The sequence below is a fragment of the Neopelma chrysocephalum genome, unplaced genomic scaffold (assembly GCF_003984885.1).
Source record: "Neopelma chrysocephalum unplaced genomic scaffold, ASM398488v2 Primary Assembly neopelma1_62, whole genome shotgun sequence".
Taxonomy (NCBI): Eukaryota; Metazoa; Chordata; class Aves; order Passeriformes; family Pipridae; genus Neopelma; species Neopelma chrysocephalum.
Genome location: NW_020897719.1, coordinates 3922726 through 3937593, shown reverse-complemented (window position 1 = coordinate 3937593; position 14868 = coordinate 3922726). Strand labels below are relative to the sequence as shown.

At 34.7% G+C, this 14868-nt stretch overlaps 1 protein-coding gene across 4 annotated transcripts in view; it reads right to left on the bottom strand.

The window, feature by feature from the left end:
* Positions 1–14868, bottom strand: part of ADAMTS20 (ADAM metallopeptidase with thrombospondin type 1 motif 20) — a 100772-nt gene that overhangs the window by 56977 nt on the left and 28927 nt on the right. For 3 of the 4 annotated variants that reach the window (XM_027682237.1, XM_027682239.1, XM_027682238.1), the window contains exons 5-11: positions 12358–12441; positions 11539–11663; positions 10592–10632; positions 10184–10289; positions 8948–9094; positions 8157–8298; positions 6813–6917 (exon numbers count right to left, since the gene is read on the bottom strand). In XM_027682237.1, the coding sequence (XP_027538038.1) occupies positions 6813–6917; positions 8157–8298; positions 8948–9094; positions 10184–10289; positions 10592–10632; positions 11539–11663; positions 12358–12441 (750 nt within the window). The remainder of the gene's footprint in view (positions 1–6812; positions 6918–8156; positions 8299–8947; positions 9095–10183; positions 10290–10591; positions 10633–11538; positions 11664–12357; positions 12442–14868) is intronic. The other variant, XM_027682240.1, reaches the window with a different exon arrangement.

Genomic DNA, 14868 nt, shown 5'->3' with positions numbered 1-14868 from the left:
ATCTAGATCTATCTTTTCATATAACCATTTAAGTGATCCAGTCAATTGGCCAGATCATCACTTGCTTAAGGCTAAGACTAATGCTTTAACTTAACACCAAGAAAACTACACATGTGCATATGAAGTCTCACAGGAGTGCTTACTGTTAGTTTTTATTATTTTTTTCAAGATGCCCTTAGGGTACTGGTACCTTTACATACAAATCTTCTAGTATTTAACATCAAGTACCTAGCAATAAAAGATATTGCAGCCATAAGGTAAATGAGGAAATATTAAAATCTTGTCTTTCCAAGAACTGTCATTAGCATCTTAGGAAATCATTTTTTAGACTATAGGCTGAAGATTTTAAATCCTCCTTCACAAAACAAATACCGCATTCTATTATGCGACAATGACCTAGCATTTTGGTTTTTCTTCCATCCAGAAAAATATTCACAGTAACTTGAAGGGAACTTCCAGGAAAAGAGAGAGTTGTAAAATGAAATTTTATACCCACAACAGCATTATTTTGATCCATAAAAATGCAAAGCATATGTTCACATCTGGGATTTTAACAGCTTATTCAACAAACTCGTCTCAGCTATTATCCTGCTGCATTCCTACTGAAGCAACACGATGAAGTCACGGTAGAAAACTCTGGCACCAGACACGTTCCAGATGTTCCTCTGTGCTTGATTGAATCATTGCTTCACTGAGAATACTAGGATATACAGAACTTCCATAAACTTAAACATAATTGCTAAACAATTTTTTCCTGCATTTTTTATGGCAAATATAACATATGCATCATGTAAAGTGGGTATCACACTTAATTCCAAACATACTGACTGCAGCAAGAGACAATGCTGCTCTAGCCAAGATCAACAGTTGGTTTTCTGTCAAAAAGACAGAAATTCTCACTCAAATCTGCATCTAACTATTATATCTTCAGAGCTGAGAGGAGGGCTAATGATTCAAATTTGGTTTGTATTTTTTAATAACCTGCTTATAATAAACAGTTTGAATCTTACCTATGGATTACCCTATGATTTGATAAATTGACTTTGAGTGCTTCCAACTTATCTCTTACTGAATTTGCCAAATTTCCAGGAAAGCAATTTTGACAAAAATTATTAAAGCGTTACTTGCCAGGCTATGCTTGATTTCGACTGAATCAAGGAGAGTGACAGATGCACACGGAACAGGACTAGAGCTCCTCTGAAATCAAGCACTTCCTACACAGCCTTTTATGATTCACAGCAGGAAAAGAACTCCAAGTTCGCTCTTATTGCCTATATTTTCCAGGCTACTCACAGATATACACATGGTTTTTGAAGACCTTAAGACAAAGACTGACACACTGATGCTCAGTGTATGAGGACATCATTCCATGCACTGGAGCCCCACATAGCCTTGAAGAAAAAGAGATGAACAGGTTTTCCTGAGCCTATTTCCAGATACGAACATGTTTCCATGGATGATACTGGTAGCTGCTGGTGCTTCTAAAAGGAAATTAGATGACTGAACACCAAAGACAAGTATGAGGAGAAAGTGAAATGGACAAAGCATTGCAGAAGTGGCCATGAAGGTCTGTATTTTGCCTGCCAAATACCCAGTTCTATTGTTCTGACTCTTTTTTTTGCCTTATAAAATACAATCCAAACAGCACCCTGAGAATGCCTGTGAATAGCACAGGAAGAGAAAGTTATGGTGGATTGAATGCAGGAAAGGAAAACGGGCATAGCTGGTAGCCACGAAACAGAAAAATCCTAAACAGTGCTGCAGCAGATCAGTTCACTATGATGCATTTAGCCTGTAGCTGAATTATGAGCATAAACTGTCTTAAAGAAGATTGCAATCACACAGAGCTGGGAAAGGAGTATGAATCTTCGAAGTTACACAGATTCAGCAGAAAACACCAAGAGCAGGGAGTGAAGATAAACACTCACTCAAATGCCAAACTCCTGTTGGTGTTGCCTGTGTCTACGCCTGTGGAGTGTTCCCATTCATTCCCTTGAATGCATGTACTGCTACAGGCCTTGGTCTTAGCTGCAAGTGGATGTAACAAAACCTTCTGCTGTACACTAAACCTACGCATCCTCTCCGTCTTCCTCCTATAATACATATAGTCCAGAAAGCACACTGCTCTAAGAACCAACATGAGAGTAGGACCATAGAGCATATAAAAGGAGTAAAAACAGAGCAGTTAATAAAATGAGTATACAAGAAAGAAGAAACGGAGCTTGGAAAGATACCTAACTGAAGTTGTAACCACGGCATCTCAGGTCTCTCTCTCTGTAGCGTGGATTCTCAGACAAGTGTAAATTTATAACTCAAATACATTATCTACAAACCCCACAAAATTTTTTTTTCAACATTTTCAATTTGTTCTTACAAAAAATCTGCATACTTTATTTTTTCCCTTGAAATTTTTGATTTTTCTGTAATTACATCTCATCAGAAAAGTATTTATGTGAAATCCCAGTTTATAGAAAAAATTCTTGGTTTGAGCCCATACTTTACTCTGTTCTTACAGTTCAAAAGATCTGCTGCTGCTTTCCAGATGGTGAACATATTCCTCTATCACTCAACTCTGATAAAATCCATCTGAATTTTTTATACTTACTTTACACATATACACATAAAATGATTTATTCTTTCAGATTAAATATCTTAATGCATTACATTCATGAGGTAGTCAAGCTATGCAATGATTTTTAATAGAAATCAATACATGAGCAGTAACCTACAATTGAAGAACAGCAAACACACTTCAGAATCAGGCTGGTATTTCTTTTACTGTTCCAAGCAATTCTTTGTTGCTCTGCATCCCTATTCTCAATTGTCCCTGTAACCCTATCTTCTATGTTAAAGTGATGAAATCTTAATTCACTTGATACCTATTCTAGATATTTTTAGATGCTAGCTCAATATACACTATATATCTACAGTGAATAGAAGTGATAAACATTTCTCTAAACAGACAAAGGCACATGCTTTCCAATGAAACTGTTATTTGTATCATGTGAATTCCTTCTTGCTGTTAAATAGTTTTTTCCAGACTTCTATGACATTTGCTTTTTTCAATGTTTAAGTAGCAAACTGCTATTATGTAGAGTGGGACTGCTCCAGGACACAGAAAAGTTTGGGTCAGAATCACATAGCTACCTCCTACCTCTCCATTCCAATGTCCAAGGAATCAATGGAATATGGGTATATTTCTATATTCCTCAGGAATCCAGGAAGGACCAGAGTACAACCCTTTCAAGTGTCTCAAAATATAATTATAAAACCCCCACTGGGGGAGAATGCCACTCCTAGAAAATAGACGGTTTCAACAACTATTTTTCTTTGGAGATTTTTTTTCTTTTTGCTTAGATGTGTATCACTAACTCCAACAGATGTGTTACCATTATTGGAATGAATATCATATAAATTACACTGCTAAAAACTGCATCAACTTCATTATACAGAAGCCATGATTCTGAGCCAGGTGTAAGCTGGAGATGGATGTGTAAGGAGAGTTTGTATATCAATTGGCTTGTAGCTAATTTGGTTGCATATAATAGTGTAGATATTTATTTTCCATAACACTTCTAGCTTCCTACTCCTTTTAATTAGATCCACCATGAAACGGGATTAAGTATTTTCTCTGAATGTCATCAACTATACTGTGCTTTTTTAAATATGAGCAAACACATTCAAAATACCAAAAGCTCAATCACTCTCCAAACTCACTCCTTTGGAATTTTAGAAAGAAGATTAATAAAACACCTCCAAAACTTCTCATGTTTAAGGTGTGGAAAAATCATTTATACTATCCCAAGAGGACAAATGCAAGTAAATTCCTCACTACAGAAATCCAAAAAATTAAAGAAACAGATAATAAAATAAAAAAAAAAATTGAAAACATAATCCAAACAAGAGTCTGCTGGTCTACAGAAATTTCAAAGCACAAAGAAATTTTTGACTAGAATGCAACAAGAAAACCTAAGAGGAAGCAGGGCTAGAAGTTCTGCTCTAAGTTGTTCACATTTCCTAAACATCCATCAAATTAGCACCTATCTGGAACATGACAACCAGAATTATGATGGTTAAGAGAAGAAAACTAGGCCAATTAAAGCAGTTCAGTTTCTGTCCTAATGGAAAACAATTCTCTCATATATCTTGTAACGTATAGGAGCATCCTCTGCTATCTTGGTCCTCAATGTAGCATATAAATACTGTTCTTACTGTGATTTATGTTTTTAATTTACATATAGTTTATACCATGACAACAACAATTGCAACTAATCTACAAAATTCATTGTGGCATCCAGTGAGCAGGGTACATCTGAGTAATCATACAGCACTGTTCTTAATTTCAAAAAAACTCCCATGGTAGCTTTGATAACAGAAACAAAACACAAAAAAGCACTAAACATTTAATATTTTCATGGTATTGTGCCCCATTTCACAATAAAAAAAAATTTTAATACAAACTTTATTTTGTAGTTATGATATATAATTGTATTTAGGAAGACAACTCAGGAATATATACCTTTGTGTTTAATAATATCTCTCATAAAAGAACACCAGAAACACTTTCAAGTAATGACTAATGTAGTCCTGTGGTGTGTAGAAATTCACCCCTGCAAAACTAATAAGTGTTTACATACGGTGTGTCTAGTTACATTTGCTATCATTTTGTCTCTGAAGTACTGAATAGGTTGCACTCCCTCCTTCAGGGAAAGTCTGTTTGATGTTAAAAGAGCTGGAAGAAACTTAGACTTCCTACAAATCTTTGTGAAACCAAATAGACAAACAGCACCTGAAGTGATGAGACACAACGTGAGTAGTGATGAAGTGAGAAACTTTACTTTCCGTATTCATCACTGCAATAATGTCACAAATGCCAAATATAAATTGATTTAGCTTGCTGTTAAATATTAATTACAATTACTAGTCACCATGTCTTATGCCCATTAACATCAACAGCAGCTTGTGGACTGAACTTCAAAAGAGCTGTCCCTTAGACAGAAACAGACGACAATTTGTCAGATTAATTAATTGCTGTTCTTTCTTACATCTTTCAGAAGTAATGACGGTAATTAGCTCTTCACTTCCTAGAGAAAAATGGTTTCACAGCACTAATTACATAAAACAGGTTTTTGTATTCTTATATAAAAGAAATCCTCTGATGTTGCCAAAGTAGTGTTAATTTAACTGCAGATTACACATGAAGTTTACATAAAAGATGAACTTCCTTTCTGATCAGTGACTGACTGAAAAATGGGTTAAACATTGTAACACCAGCTGCATACATAGACTATAGTCAAGCAAAGCTTCCACTGCAACCTTCAAGTAACTTTTTATAATCTTGCAAGGCAGAAAGAAACCATTTGAGACAGTTTAACCCCTAAATTGTTATCCATTAAGACACTGTTTTCAAACTTCTCACCAATATTGTCTTCTCAAACACAGAATATGTAGAGATTAAAAGTTATTGGGGGAAATGTAGAAATAACAGAGTGAAATGTATCAGCTTATTATACATAGAAATTAAACTAGATTTTTTAATCCTTTGAACATATAAAACTATTTAAAAAAAATTTAACATTGCTCCCACAGCCCCTGAAGCTGCCAAAGCACACTACTGTTAAAAGCAGCTCAGCATAATAAAACATCCCTACTTAGATAATCACTGTCATACCTGAGCATATAAAAAATATGAAAAACATTTCTTCTCACAATACTCTGTTTGCCAGTGGTGAAGTGAGACATGAAAAAGCCAAAGACTAGACCAATAAAGAACTCAAGCACCTAATTTCTGTTCATTTCCCAAACTACATACAAATCCAAAACTAAAAGCCTCAAGTCTCCACTGGTAACTGGATTCAACTAGCCTCCCCACTACTTGTGTTTCTATCAAGGTTCTGAAAGTGCCTTATCTACTAATTAGATATTCATGACCCTTATGGACAGGTCAAGAAAGGTTATATCATCCAAGGATACAGATCAAGATCTGCATTCAAAAACAAACTGCCAAATGAGCACTCTCGTCATCCAAACACTCTACCAAATAAAACAATGAGCAGGCTATAGGAAACACAGCTTCCACTTCTTTTTTTTTATCTGTCAAAGCATTCAATCCATACTTCAGACAGCCAGGACATCCTACATGTTAGGGTATAAGTGAGAAGACAGCTCCAGTTTTTAGCACTGAAGAGATCCAAGTATCCTGAACTATGTTACAATAGGCAAGACAGAAAATGAACGCAAGTTATGTGTGGTTAAGGCACTTCCTGGACTAGGTGAAGAGGTACTGACACATACTTTCATATTTTGTCTGAAACTGATACAATGTGCAAATAACTACTGAAACCAGGTGCTAATCCAGAGACTCCTTCTTTCCAAAAAGTTGCACACCTGTATCTAAGTGACTCCTACTTAATTTGTTTTGGTTCAGTGAAACAGCCTCAACAAGACAAACTGGGGGAAAAACACTTTTGGGATGACATATTTCAGATAATTCTACTTTGGAGCACTACTGATTAGGAAAAAAATAAGTTATTATGCATGACCTGAACTTTTCAAACAGAAGGAAAGATGGCCATTTCCCCCTGAGTTCTCTCACCTATTTTTAACCAGTGTGGCATCCATAAACTTTAAAAATTACTCTGAACAGACAATTATATTTTTTATGACATAACATTACAGAATTGCAGGTGAAGTCAGGTAGACACTCTTCACACAATCAGTGTACTACAGGCACAGTATTGCCACACAGCATGCACTGATCTTTCTTATCTACACCAAAAATTGCAAGCACTGAGAAACAAACCAAGGCTTACCATTCCCACACCACAAACCGTTCCATCGGCCAAAGGCATGTGCTGAGTACGACAACCTTTGTGAACACCTTCTGTGCTTGTGCACCATAAGCGTTTGCATTGTTTCTGAAAAGAAAAACAGATTACTTTTTTCGTACCTTTACCATCCTTTTAGACAGTAGTTGTGATATTTGTATTTTCTCATACTGTGTGGGCTTAGTGTTTGCTATTAGTACTACCAATTTCCACAGACAAAATGCCACAAAACTAAAACAGACCTTGATTAAGGCCAAGCAGGAAAGTGGAATATTTGAAAGTGATCTCATTAGAGTAATAGATAACTTCATTTTCTATTTCAGTTGGAAAATTAATTTAAAAATATGTATGGTTAATACAGTTTCCACATAATCCCCCACAAAAAGGCTCTGAGTTCAACAAGAATTAAATATACTGCCTATAAAATTAAGAAGAAAGCCTCCCTTTCAAATTGTTCAAAGACTCTTAACACACAAAATAACCCTTATGGATTATAGGATTTAAAAAGCAGTCTTCAGAAACACCATCTTCAGGTCTTTGAAGTACCCTTTTCTTTCCTTTTCTATAATATTCCCATAAAGCTTGACTCCTCCAAAACAACAATTTACCTCATCTCCACTTAATTCAGTCTGAATCTGATCTTAAATTCTCTCCTTCGAACAGCTCCAACAAGCCATACAATATTGGTAGAGGCATTTTACAACTTAGTACAAAATCTAACGCTACATGACAACCTGACAGTAACATATAAAGTCATAATGTTATATTTGTGTTTATATTGAAATGGCCACATTAAGTTTTCACAATACAACTTAAGTTTCAATATTAATCTAGTCAAGTTTTCTTTCCATATCTCAATTTTGTGTACCAAATGTACACTCTGTCAGGATCGAAAATATTTTTTCACTCTCTGAGAAAGTAGGGAGTCATTTGGGACCATTTAGAACAAATGTTTGAGATCATATATTAGCTTTTAAGTTATAAATTTTTAAAAGAAGCAGAGAAGCAAGACCTGCTAATGTAAGATATGACCAATAATGTGAAAACATTTGCAGAAAGTGTTGCAGGAAACCTTAATTTATGCAGTTTTAGATCTTTTAAAGGAATTATCACAATCACAGATGTGGAAATCAAAATGAATTCATCCTACTTTTTATTTCTATATATTTCTTGCATATGAAATTGCAGTGCTGTGCACTGAATGCTTCCCCATTCAAAAGAATATAACCTGAACTTTTACTTATTTCAGGATAAAATTACTCCCGAACCAGTGATTTTCAGTAACTTTTTAGTATAGATTGAGCATGACTTTGTCTGGTTTTCACTCACCAGATATGGGCACACTTGTGACCCAATACCAAACGTAAGTTCACACTGCTTGTTGACATCATACATTGACCCAGGCAGCTGAGAGGAAAGATCATATACCCTTTCACTAGGTTTGTCTAGGAGGCATTCACCATAGCCAGTACTGTTGTAAAACAGGAACAAAATGTGAATAAATCACTCTAAATTCAATGGAAATATTCTCACTACTCACACAACACTTACACATGTATATCTCAGTGGAGTTATGGGTTTGCATGCCTACTTGCCCATATAATTACTTTAATTAAAATTCATGAATAATTAAATAAACTAGGTTACTTGGTTTTCCTTTTTTGCATTTTGCATTTAGATCCACCAAACAAAATGAAGTTGTTTTTTTTTCTGGCTGACATTGCTCATTAAAAAAAAAAAAAAAGGAAAGACAAAGAAGATGGTACTGCCTAAATTATACTTATCACTTATTTTTACATAAAAACTTCAGAAAATAAACAGTTCCTGTTCTAACCTATTAAAATCATACTGAAGATTTTTTCAATAAACTATGCCACTACATCAAAAAAAATAAAAAATCCTTTAGCTTTGTACGTTCAGTGTAACTTTAACAAAGTCATGAATCATGTATTTTTCAGGAGGACTAAGGCCCTACAAGTTAAACCCTCTTAGGTTAAACCTAAGAGCAGTGCAAAAACTGTATTTAAGCAATACCTTTAAAATGCTTCTCAGAAATACATGAAATTGAAAAAAAAAAAGAAAAATAGCACTGTAAACCACAGCATTATATGGACACTCACTCAAGAAATTCAGTGATATATTTTTGACTGCATTTTGACCAGGTCCATGGACTTGTATGATAATTTAAAGTTGGAGCCATCACGTGATACTGATGTTTAATTCCAGCTTCTTTACATTTAAAACTGTCATCATGAGGCACATTAAATCTGAAAAGCAAAACAGACAAAGTCCAAAACAAGTTCAGCAATAATTCACTGAAACTCTCTTTGCTATAACAGCAAATGTGTTTTCAACTCAAACAAGCTTGAAAATGCCTTAAAATTTAATGGAACTCAAGATATCTATCTGATATTATGGTAATAGTTATCTTTAAAATGCCTTATATAATTCTCTCCTTATCCAAATACCTTCCTGGGTACAGGAAGAATTTTACAATTACATAATTTTTTAGCTTACCAGAAAAATTCCAGTGTTTTAGGAATATGCCACTGTATATTCTCCTCATGTGAATATACAGGTCACGGCTAGACTGTCCACAAAATGTTACTCCAATATTCCCATCATAACTCTTACTATTCAGTAACAAAAACTACAGAGCACATTAATATTATACTTCATGCAACTAACACATCATCTTATTTTACATCTCAGTTTAAATACCATGACAAATAACACGTGTCTAAATGAACTTGCAGGAAAATGAAAATCAACAAGCTATCTACTGAGCTCTGTAACTTCATTGTTACCTACACAGTAGCATGCCTCATGGAGCTATAGTATAGCACCTTTCTGCCATCACTGATGAGGTATGCTTCATAAAATAAAATGCTGTCATCTCCTCTTATTTTTCTGTGTAAAGTATTTCTCTTTGTCTTACTCTACTGTATTCTGAAAGGATCAAACACAAGGAATAATATTTCTTTGTTATATTAACAATTGTCTTTTCTTAAAGGTAAATTCCTAGCAGGGCTAGAATGCAGTTGAACTTAGCAGGACTATGTTGTATGCCTAGGATATGTCCCAGTGTCTCAACCAGTTCATATGACAAAAGGACAGAATTTAGTTGTTTGGTCAGTCTTTCCTATAATTCAGGATACCAACCAGGTTATAAAATTCACAATTTCTTTACCTCTAGGTGACAGGCAGAGCTGGCTTACTGGAAGAGGCAAAAATAATGACTCTTCTAAAAGGACGTGTCAGACTGCGCTCTCTTAGAAACGCAGAGCCCATCGCTGGAAATTGGTTGTATCCAAAAGGAAATAAAAAAAATTACCTGCTGGGAAATAGGTACTTACACATGTCCAAGCTCATGTGCTATAGTGAAAGCAGCACTCAATCCATTTTCTTCACTTACAGAACAGCTGCGTAGTGGATCACACATTGTACCTAGCTCTGCTAAACCTGCAAAATTGAATCCTTAAATAAATGCTTAACAGAACAAATTTTCATGTAGTGCCACGTAGTGCAACAAATACTATGGTTGAAAGTCATTCCTCAAGTATGCAGCAATTTTATACAACCCCCGGCACCAAACTACATGCCAGGAGACAACAGTAGTAAGAAATGAGAAACAATTATTTTTGTCTGTGTGACTTGAATTTTGGTTCTATTTTCTGATTTATTCCTAATTGATTTTTCTCTGTACAGTGAAATTCTCATGCATTTTGTAATATAACCATACTGATTAAAAAAGAATAACTCACCAAGAGTATCACACTTCTCTCTAGCTCTGCAGATATCTTCCCTTGAAGAAAAATATTTATTTAAAATTATTACAGCATGTAAAAGAATATTTTTAAAGTAAGTCACTGTCACTATACTAAAGTAATTGCAAATCTGATTCTCAATTTTTAATCTCACAGTCCATTCAAACAACTTGTATTCTAATGAAAGAATTAATTTAAATTCACCAGACTAAGCTCACAGTACTGTTTTCTATCTAGTGTGAAAAGAATAAAACTTAAAATACTATGCTATTTCTCTACAATGCAGACAGTAGACAATTATAATATGCTGCTGAAAAACATACAGATTGCAATATACTTGAAACCACCTTATGTTGTGGACCATCTGCCAAATTAACAATGTAAAATTCAGGACTAACATCAAACACCGTGATGTGCTGGAGTGTGTCCAACTTGCACACTGGGGGGAAATATTAGTGAAAAAGAAGAGCAAAAGAGAGATTCTATTTCAATGAATGAACACCAGAACCTTCACTAAGGTTATTGGTGTTCAGGAAGAATACACACTAATATTTAAATATTTTCCATTTTAAGCTTTTGATTGTTCTGATTACGCCCGGGCTATCAGGAGCTGACCCTCTTTGTATCCTTCACTGATTCTATTAAGTACAACACTGCCTCTATCACATATATGTACAATAGCTAAAGACTTCATTTCCTTGTCACAATTTCAGGTCTAAGTAATTTCTATCATCTTTAATGAAAGGATCATCAGATGCTTATCTATCAACATAGAGTAATTGCTCATGCATTGATAATCAGTGGTTTGGGAAGCAGAAGATAGTCTTCATTCACTTCAGCTATCTATGAACAATGTCAGTGGAATGGTTAAAAGCTGATGTTGTAAAAAAAACCTGAAGCATTTGTCTTACCTAACTGAGTAGTGGCTATTTTAGATACTGTACCTAGTGATGAGAACAGCAGTATCATGATGAGAAGGGTGAGTGTCATCCAAAGTGTTTTGTGATTGCTGCCATAAGCAAAAATTACGAAGTGTAGTAGCTGCATTAAAAGTGATAGCTGGTCCTTCCTAAGCAAGAAATGGTCAAAAATATCAAATAAGTGTTTTAATATTCATGCACTTGCACTTACTGTGTTGTCATTTGTGCTGCTAATCTGTAAAATAATGACTGTGCATATAAAGTCAGCAGGAATCCATGTAAGAGTTCCCTTAGGATCAGATCTGAATTAAGCCACAAGTCATCAGTCATGAGAACTCATTATTATAAATAATGCAATGTGAGCATTTATCATGTGTTAAATATTTTTTAAAAAGTGACAAGACATTTATGATAAATAAATATAAACCCCATATATTAGATAAGCATATACTTCTTACAATCTTAAAATATTACAACTCTTTGGGCTGAAAACACTTCATCAGAGCACTCTATAAAATATGTCATTTCCCTGTCAGATTTCCATGTGTATAACCACACTTTACGTTGTTATGCCATAAGCTTTCATATACTATCTGATTTATGTCAATATAGGTCAACTGGAGGTGCTAATAGAGAGATAGGGAAATAGAGGCGTTAAATACACACCCTGAAGTTAACCTCACATTTGACATTTAGTCTCCTATTCTAAAACTAAATTTTATAGTTAAAGAAAATATTTTGTATTTAAAACTATAACAAATTAAACTTTGTAATTACAATGAAAATTCATGCATTTTGTTTCTTATATTGGAAAGAAATCTTTTAAATATTTATTTTCCTTACCTGTTCATTGTGAATTACAATTAATTTGACAATAACTATATTTATAAGATTTCCAATACTTGAATCTTTATAGATTGCTGCAACCTAAAGAGAAAAAAAGTCAGAAGATTAGAATATTTAATTCATCTGGTAAACCATATGTCTTTTAATGAAGAAAAAAAAAATAACAAAGAAAAACAAGTCACTACATGACAGATATATCATGCCTCCTTCTGTACCTTCTACCCAAGGATATGGTGACAAATCAAAAGGGTTGCCCAGGTTTTAATACCCAAGTAACTACAATTTTATATTCACTTCCAAATACTTAGACACCATGTTGAAATGTTAATGTAAAAAGTACATTTATTATACACTGTAAAACCTGTAGTTTATTGATAAAATATCAAAGGAAGAAAAAAGTAATATTACTGCAACTATCAGGCATAAGTTCGTTTATGTGGATGATCTGTGCAATTAACACCTAACATAAAAGAGAGTTTTAGAAAGCAAATTTGAACAAGTAAATTTCCGCCCTTGCTTTTAGTGGAAGCTGGAGTGAGTTGTAAATCTGTATTGCAAATATACAAGACACATACACAGGTTTCTTTTCTCATCTATAAATTTTGCATTAACATACGCAATAAGCATTTTTATACATAAGTCTTGCAGGCAGATAGTAATCATGAGTCCATTCCATACACCAAAGTAAACCACTTTGAAAGTTACTCTTCATAAAATCAGTAAAAAAGTTTATACCTTCTCAATAACAGCTTCAGATACCTCATCCATACGGATTCTACAATTTGGCTTAAAGCAGTTGTCAAATGACAGCCTTATGTAAACAAGAGTTGCCACTGCACACAGAAGTACTGACTCTTCTCCCTTTGAGCTTGTGCTAAGGCTGCCAGGCTACAAAAGTGATCAAGGAACTGATCCAGCTGCAAAATAATAATTATTTTTTTAAAATCATATTATACTGATCAACATGATCTTATTCCTGGTGCAATTCCTCCAACACAGGTGCTGACAGAGGGAGAGATGAAGAAGAACAGACTTCTCAAAAGTCATCTATACTCGAACTGACTCAAGTTGCTTGTGAGACTACAGCCTTGTAGTATATGAATTCTATTTACCTGAGATCAAGTAATTCTGCTAAAACTTGGAACTGACAGAGCACTGACTCATGCCCCATCTTTCTCTAAACTGGAGAGAGTACAATGCACAGCATTGTCTTTCATTCATTTGTTGATATACAAGCTGGAAATAGAGGATTCAATGAGAGTGGAGAAGGAGCCAGAGTTTCAGAATCCATGTGGAGAACACATTTCAGAGCAGTACAGCTATTGTTTGCTTCTTCCCATACAGACTCCTTTCTTGGTTACTAACCAGCAAGCATCCAATTATTCTGAGGTGGGAATAAGGAACATGTGTCAAATACTCACTGAAGAGTTGAATCCATTGGGCATGGACAAATTCAGAATCCTTTATCAAAGAAAAGGTGTCTGAAATGCTCAAGTACCATTTAAGCAGAACTTGAGTGGAATAAACTACCATTTTTCTACTACCAAAATGACTTTACCACAATCAAGCTCCTAATGTGTTCTTCTACCTTGATATCCACTTTGATAAGCTTAGAAAGGATATTTATCTTCCCAAAAAAACATGTTCCTGTATGAACTGTTGTCTTAGAAATAACATAACACAATTATCACATTCATCTCAGCTTATGTAACTAACAGTAAGCAAGTTGTCTAAATTTCTTCAACAGTCAATGGAGAAGGAGAAGGGATGAACTGTTCTGTAGACTTGACTATCTAAAGATATGTATTTAGACATACATATTTTCATACAAGACAGTAAAATAAGCTATGTCATTTCTTCATCCCTTTACTATGGAAGGAGATAAGATTTTCAGATGTATGAGGCTGAGGGAGATTAATTCCAGTCCAAATCTTTCAAGTTTTATTTCTATTTAGCAAAGAAACAGAAGATAGTTTCATATGGCATTCCAAAATCATGTCAGAGAGGAATCTGAAATGAGATCTGGGAGGATCTTTGGCTTATAACATGAAGGTGCTTGTTCCAAGGATTGACTCTCATACCATTTAAACTGATATAAGAGCCACTTACAACTGAGAATTTGTTACAACAGAAACCTATACAAGAAGATTACATGTGTATAGCATTAACAGAGACATCATTCACTAGACCTGGTTGTTGCATTTGGCCTTGTAGATCTTCTTGAGGTTCACATGGGCCCAATCCTCAAGCCCGTCAAGGTCACATTGGGTGGTACCCCTTCCCTCAAACAACTCAACTGAATCACTGATCTTGGTGTCATCTACAAACTTGCTGAGGGTGCACACAATTCCACTGTCTGTGTCATTGACAAAAATATTAAAAGTATTGATGCCAATATGGGCCCTTGAGGGACACCACTCACTACTGGTTTCCATTTGGACACTGAGTCATTGACAATAACTCTTACGACATGGCCATCCAGTCAATTTCTTATCCATCTAACAGTCC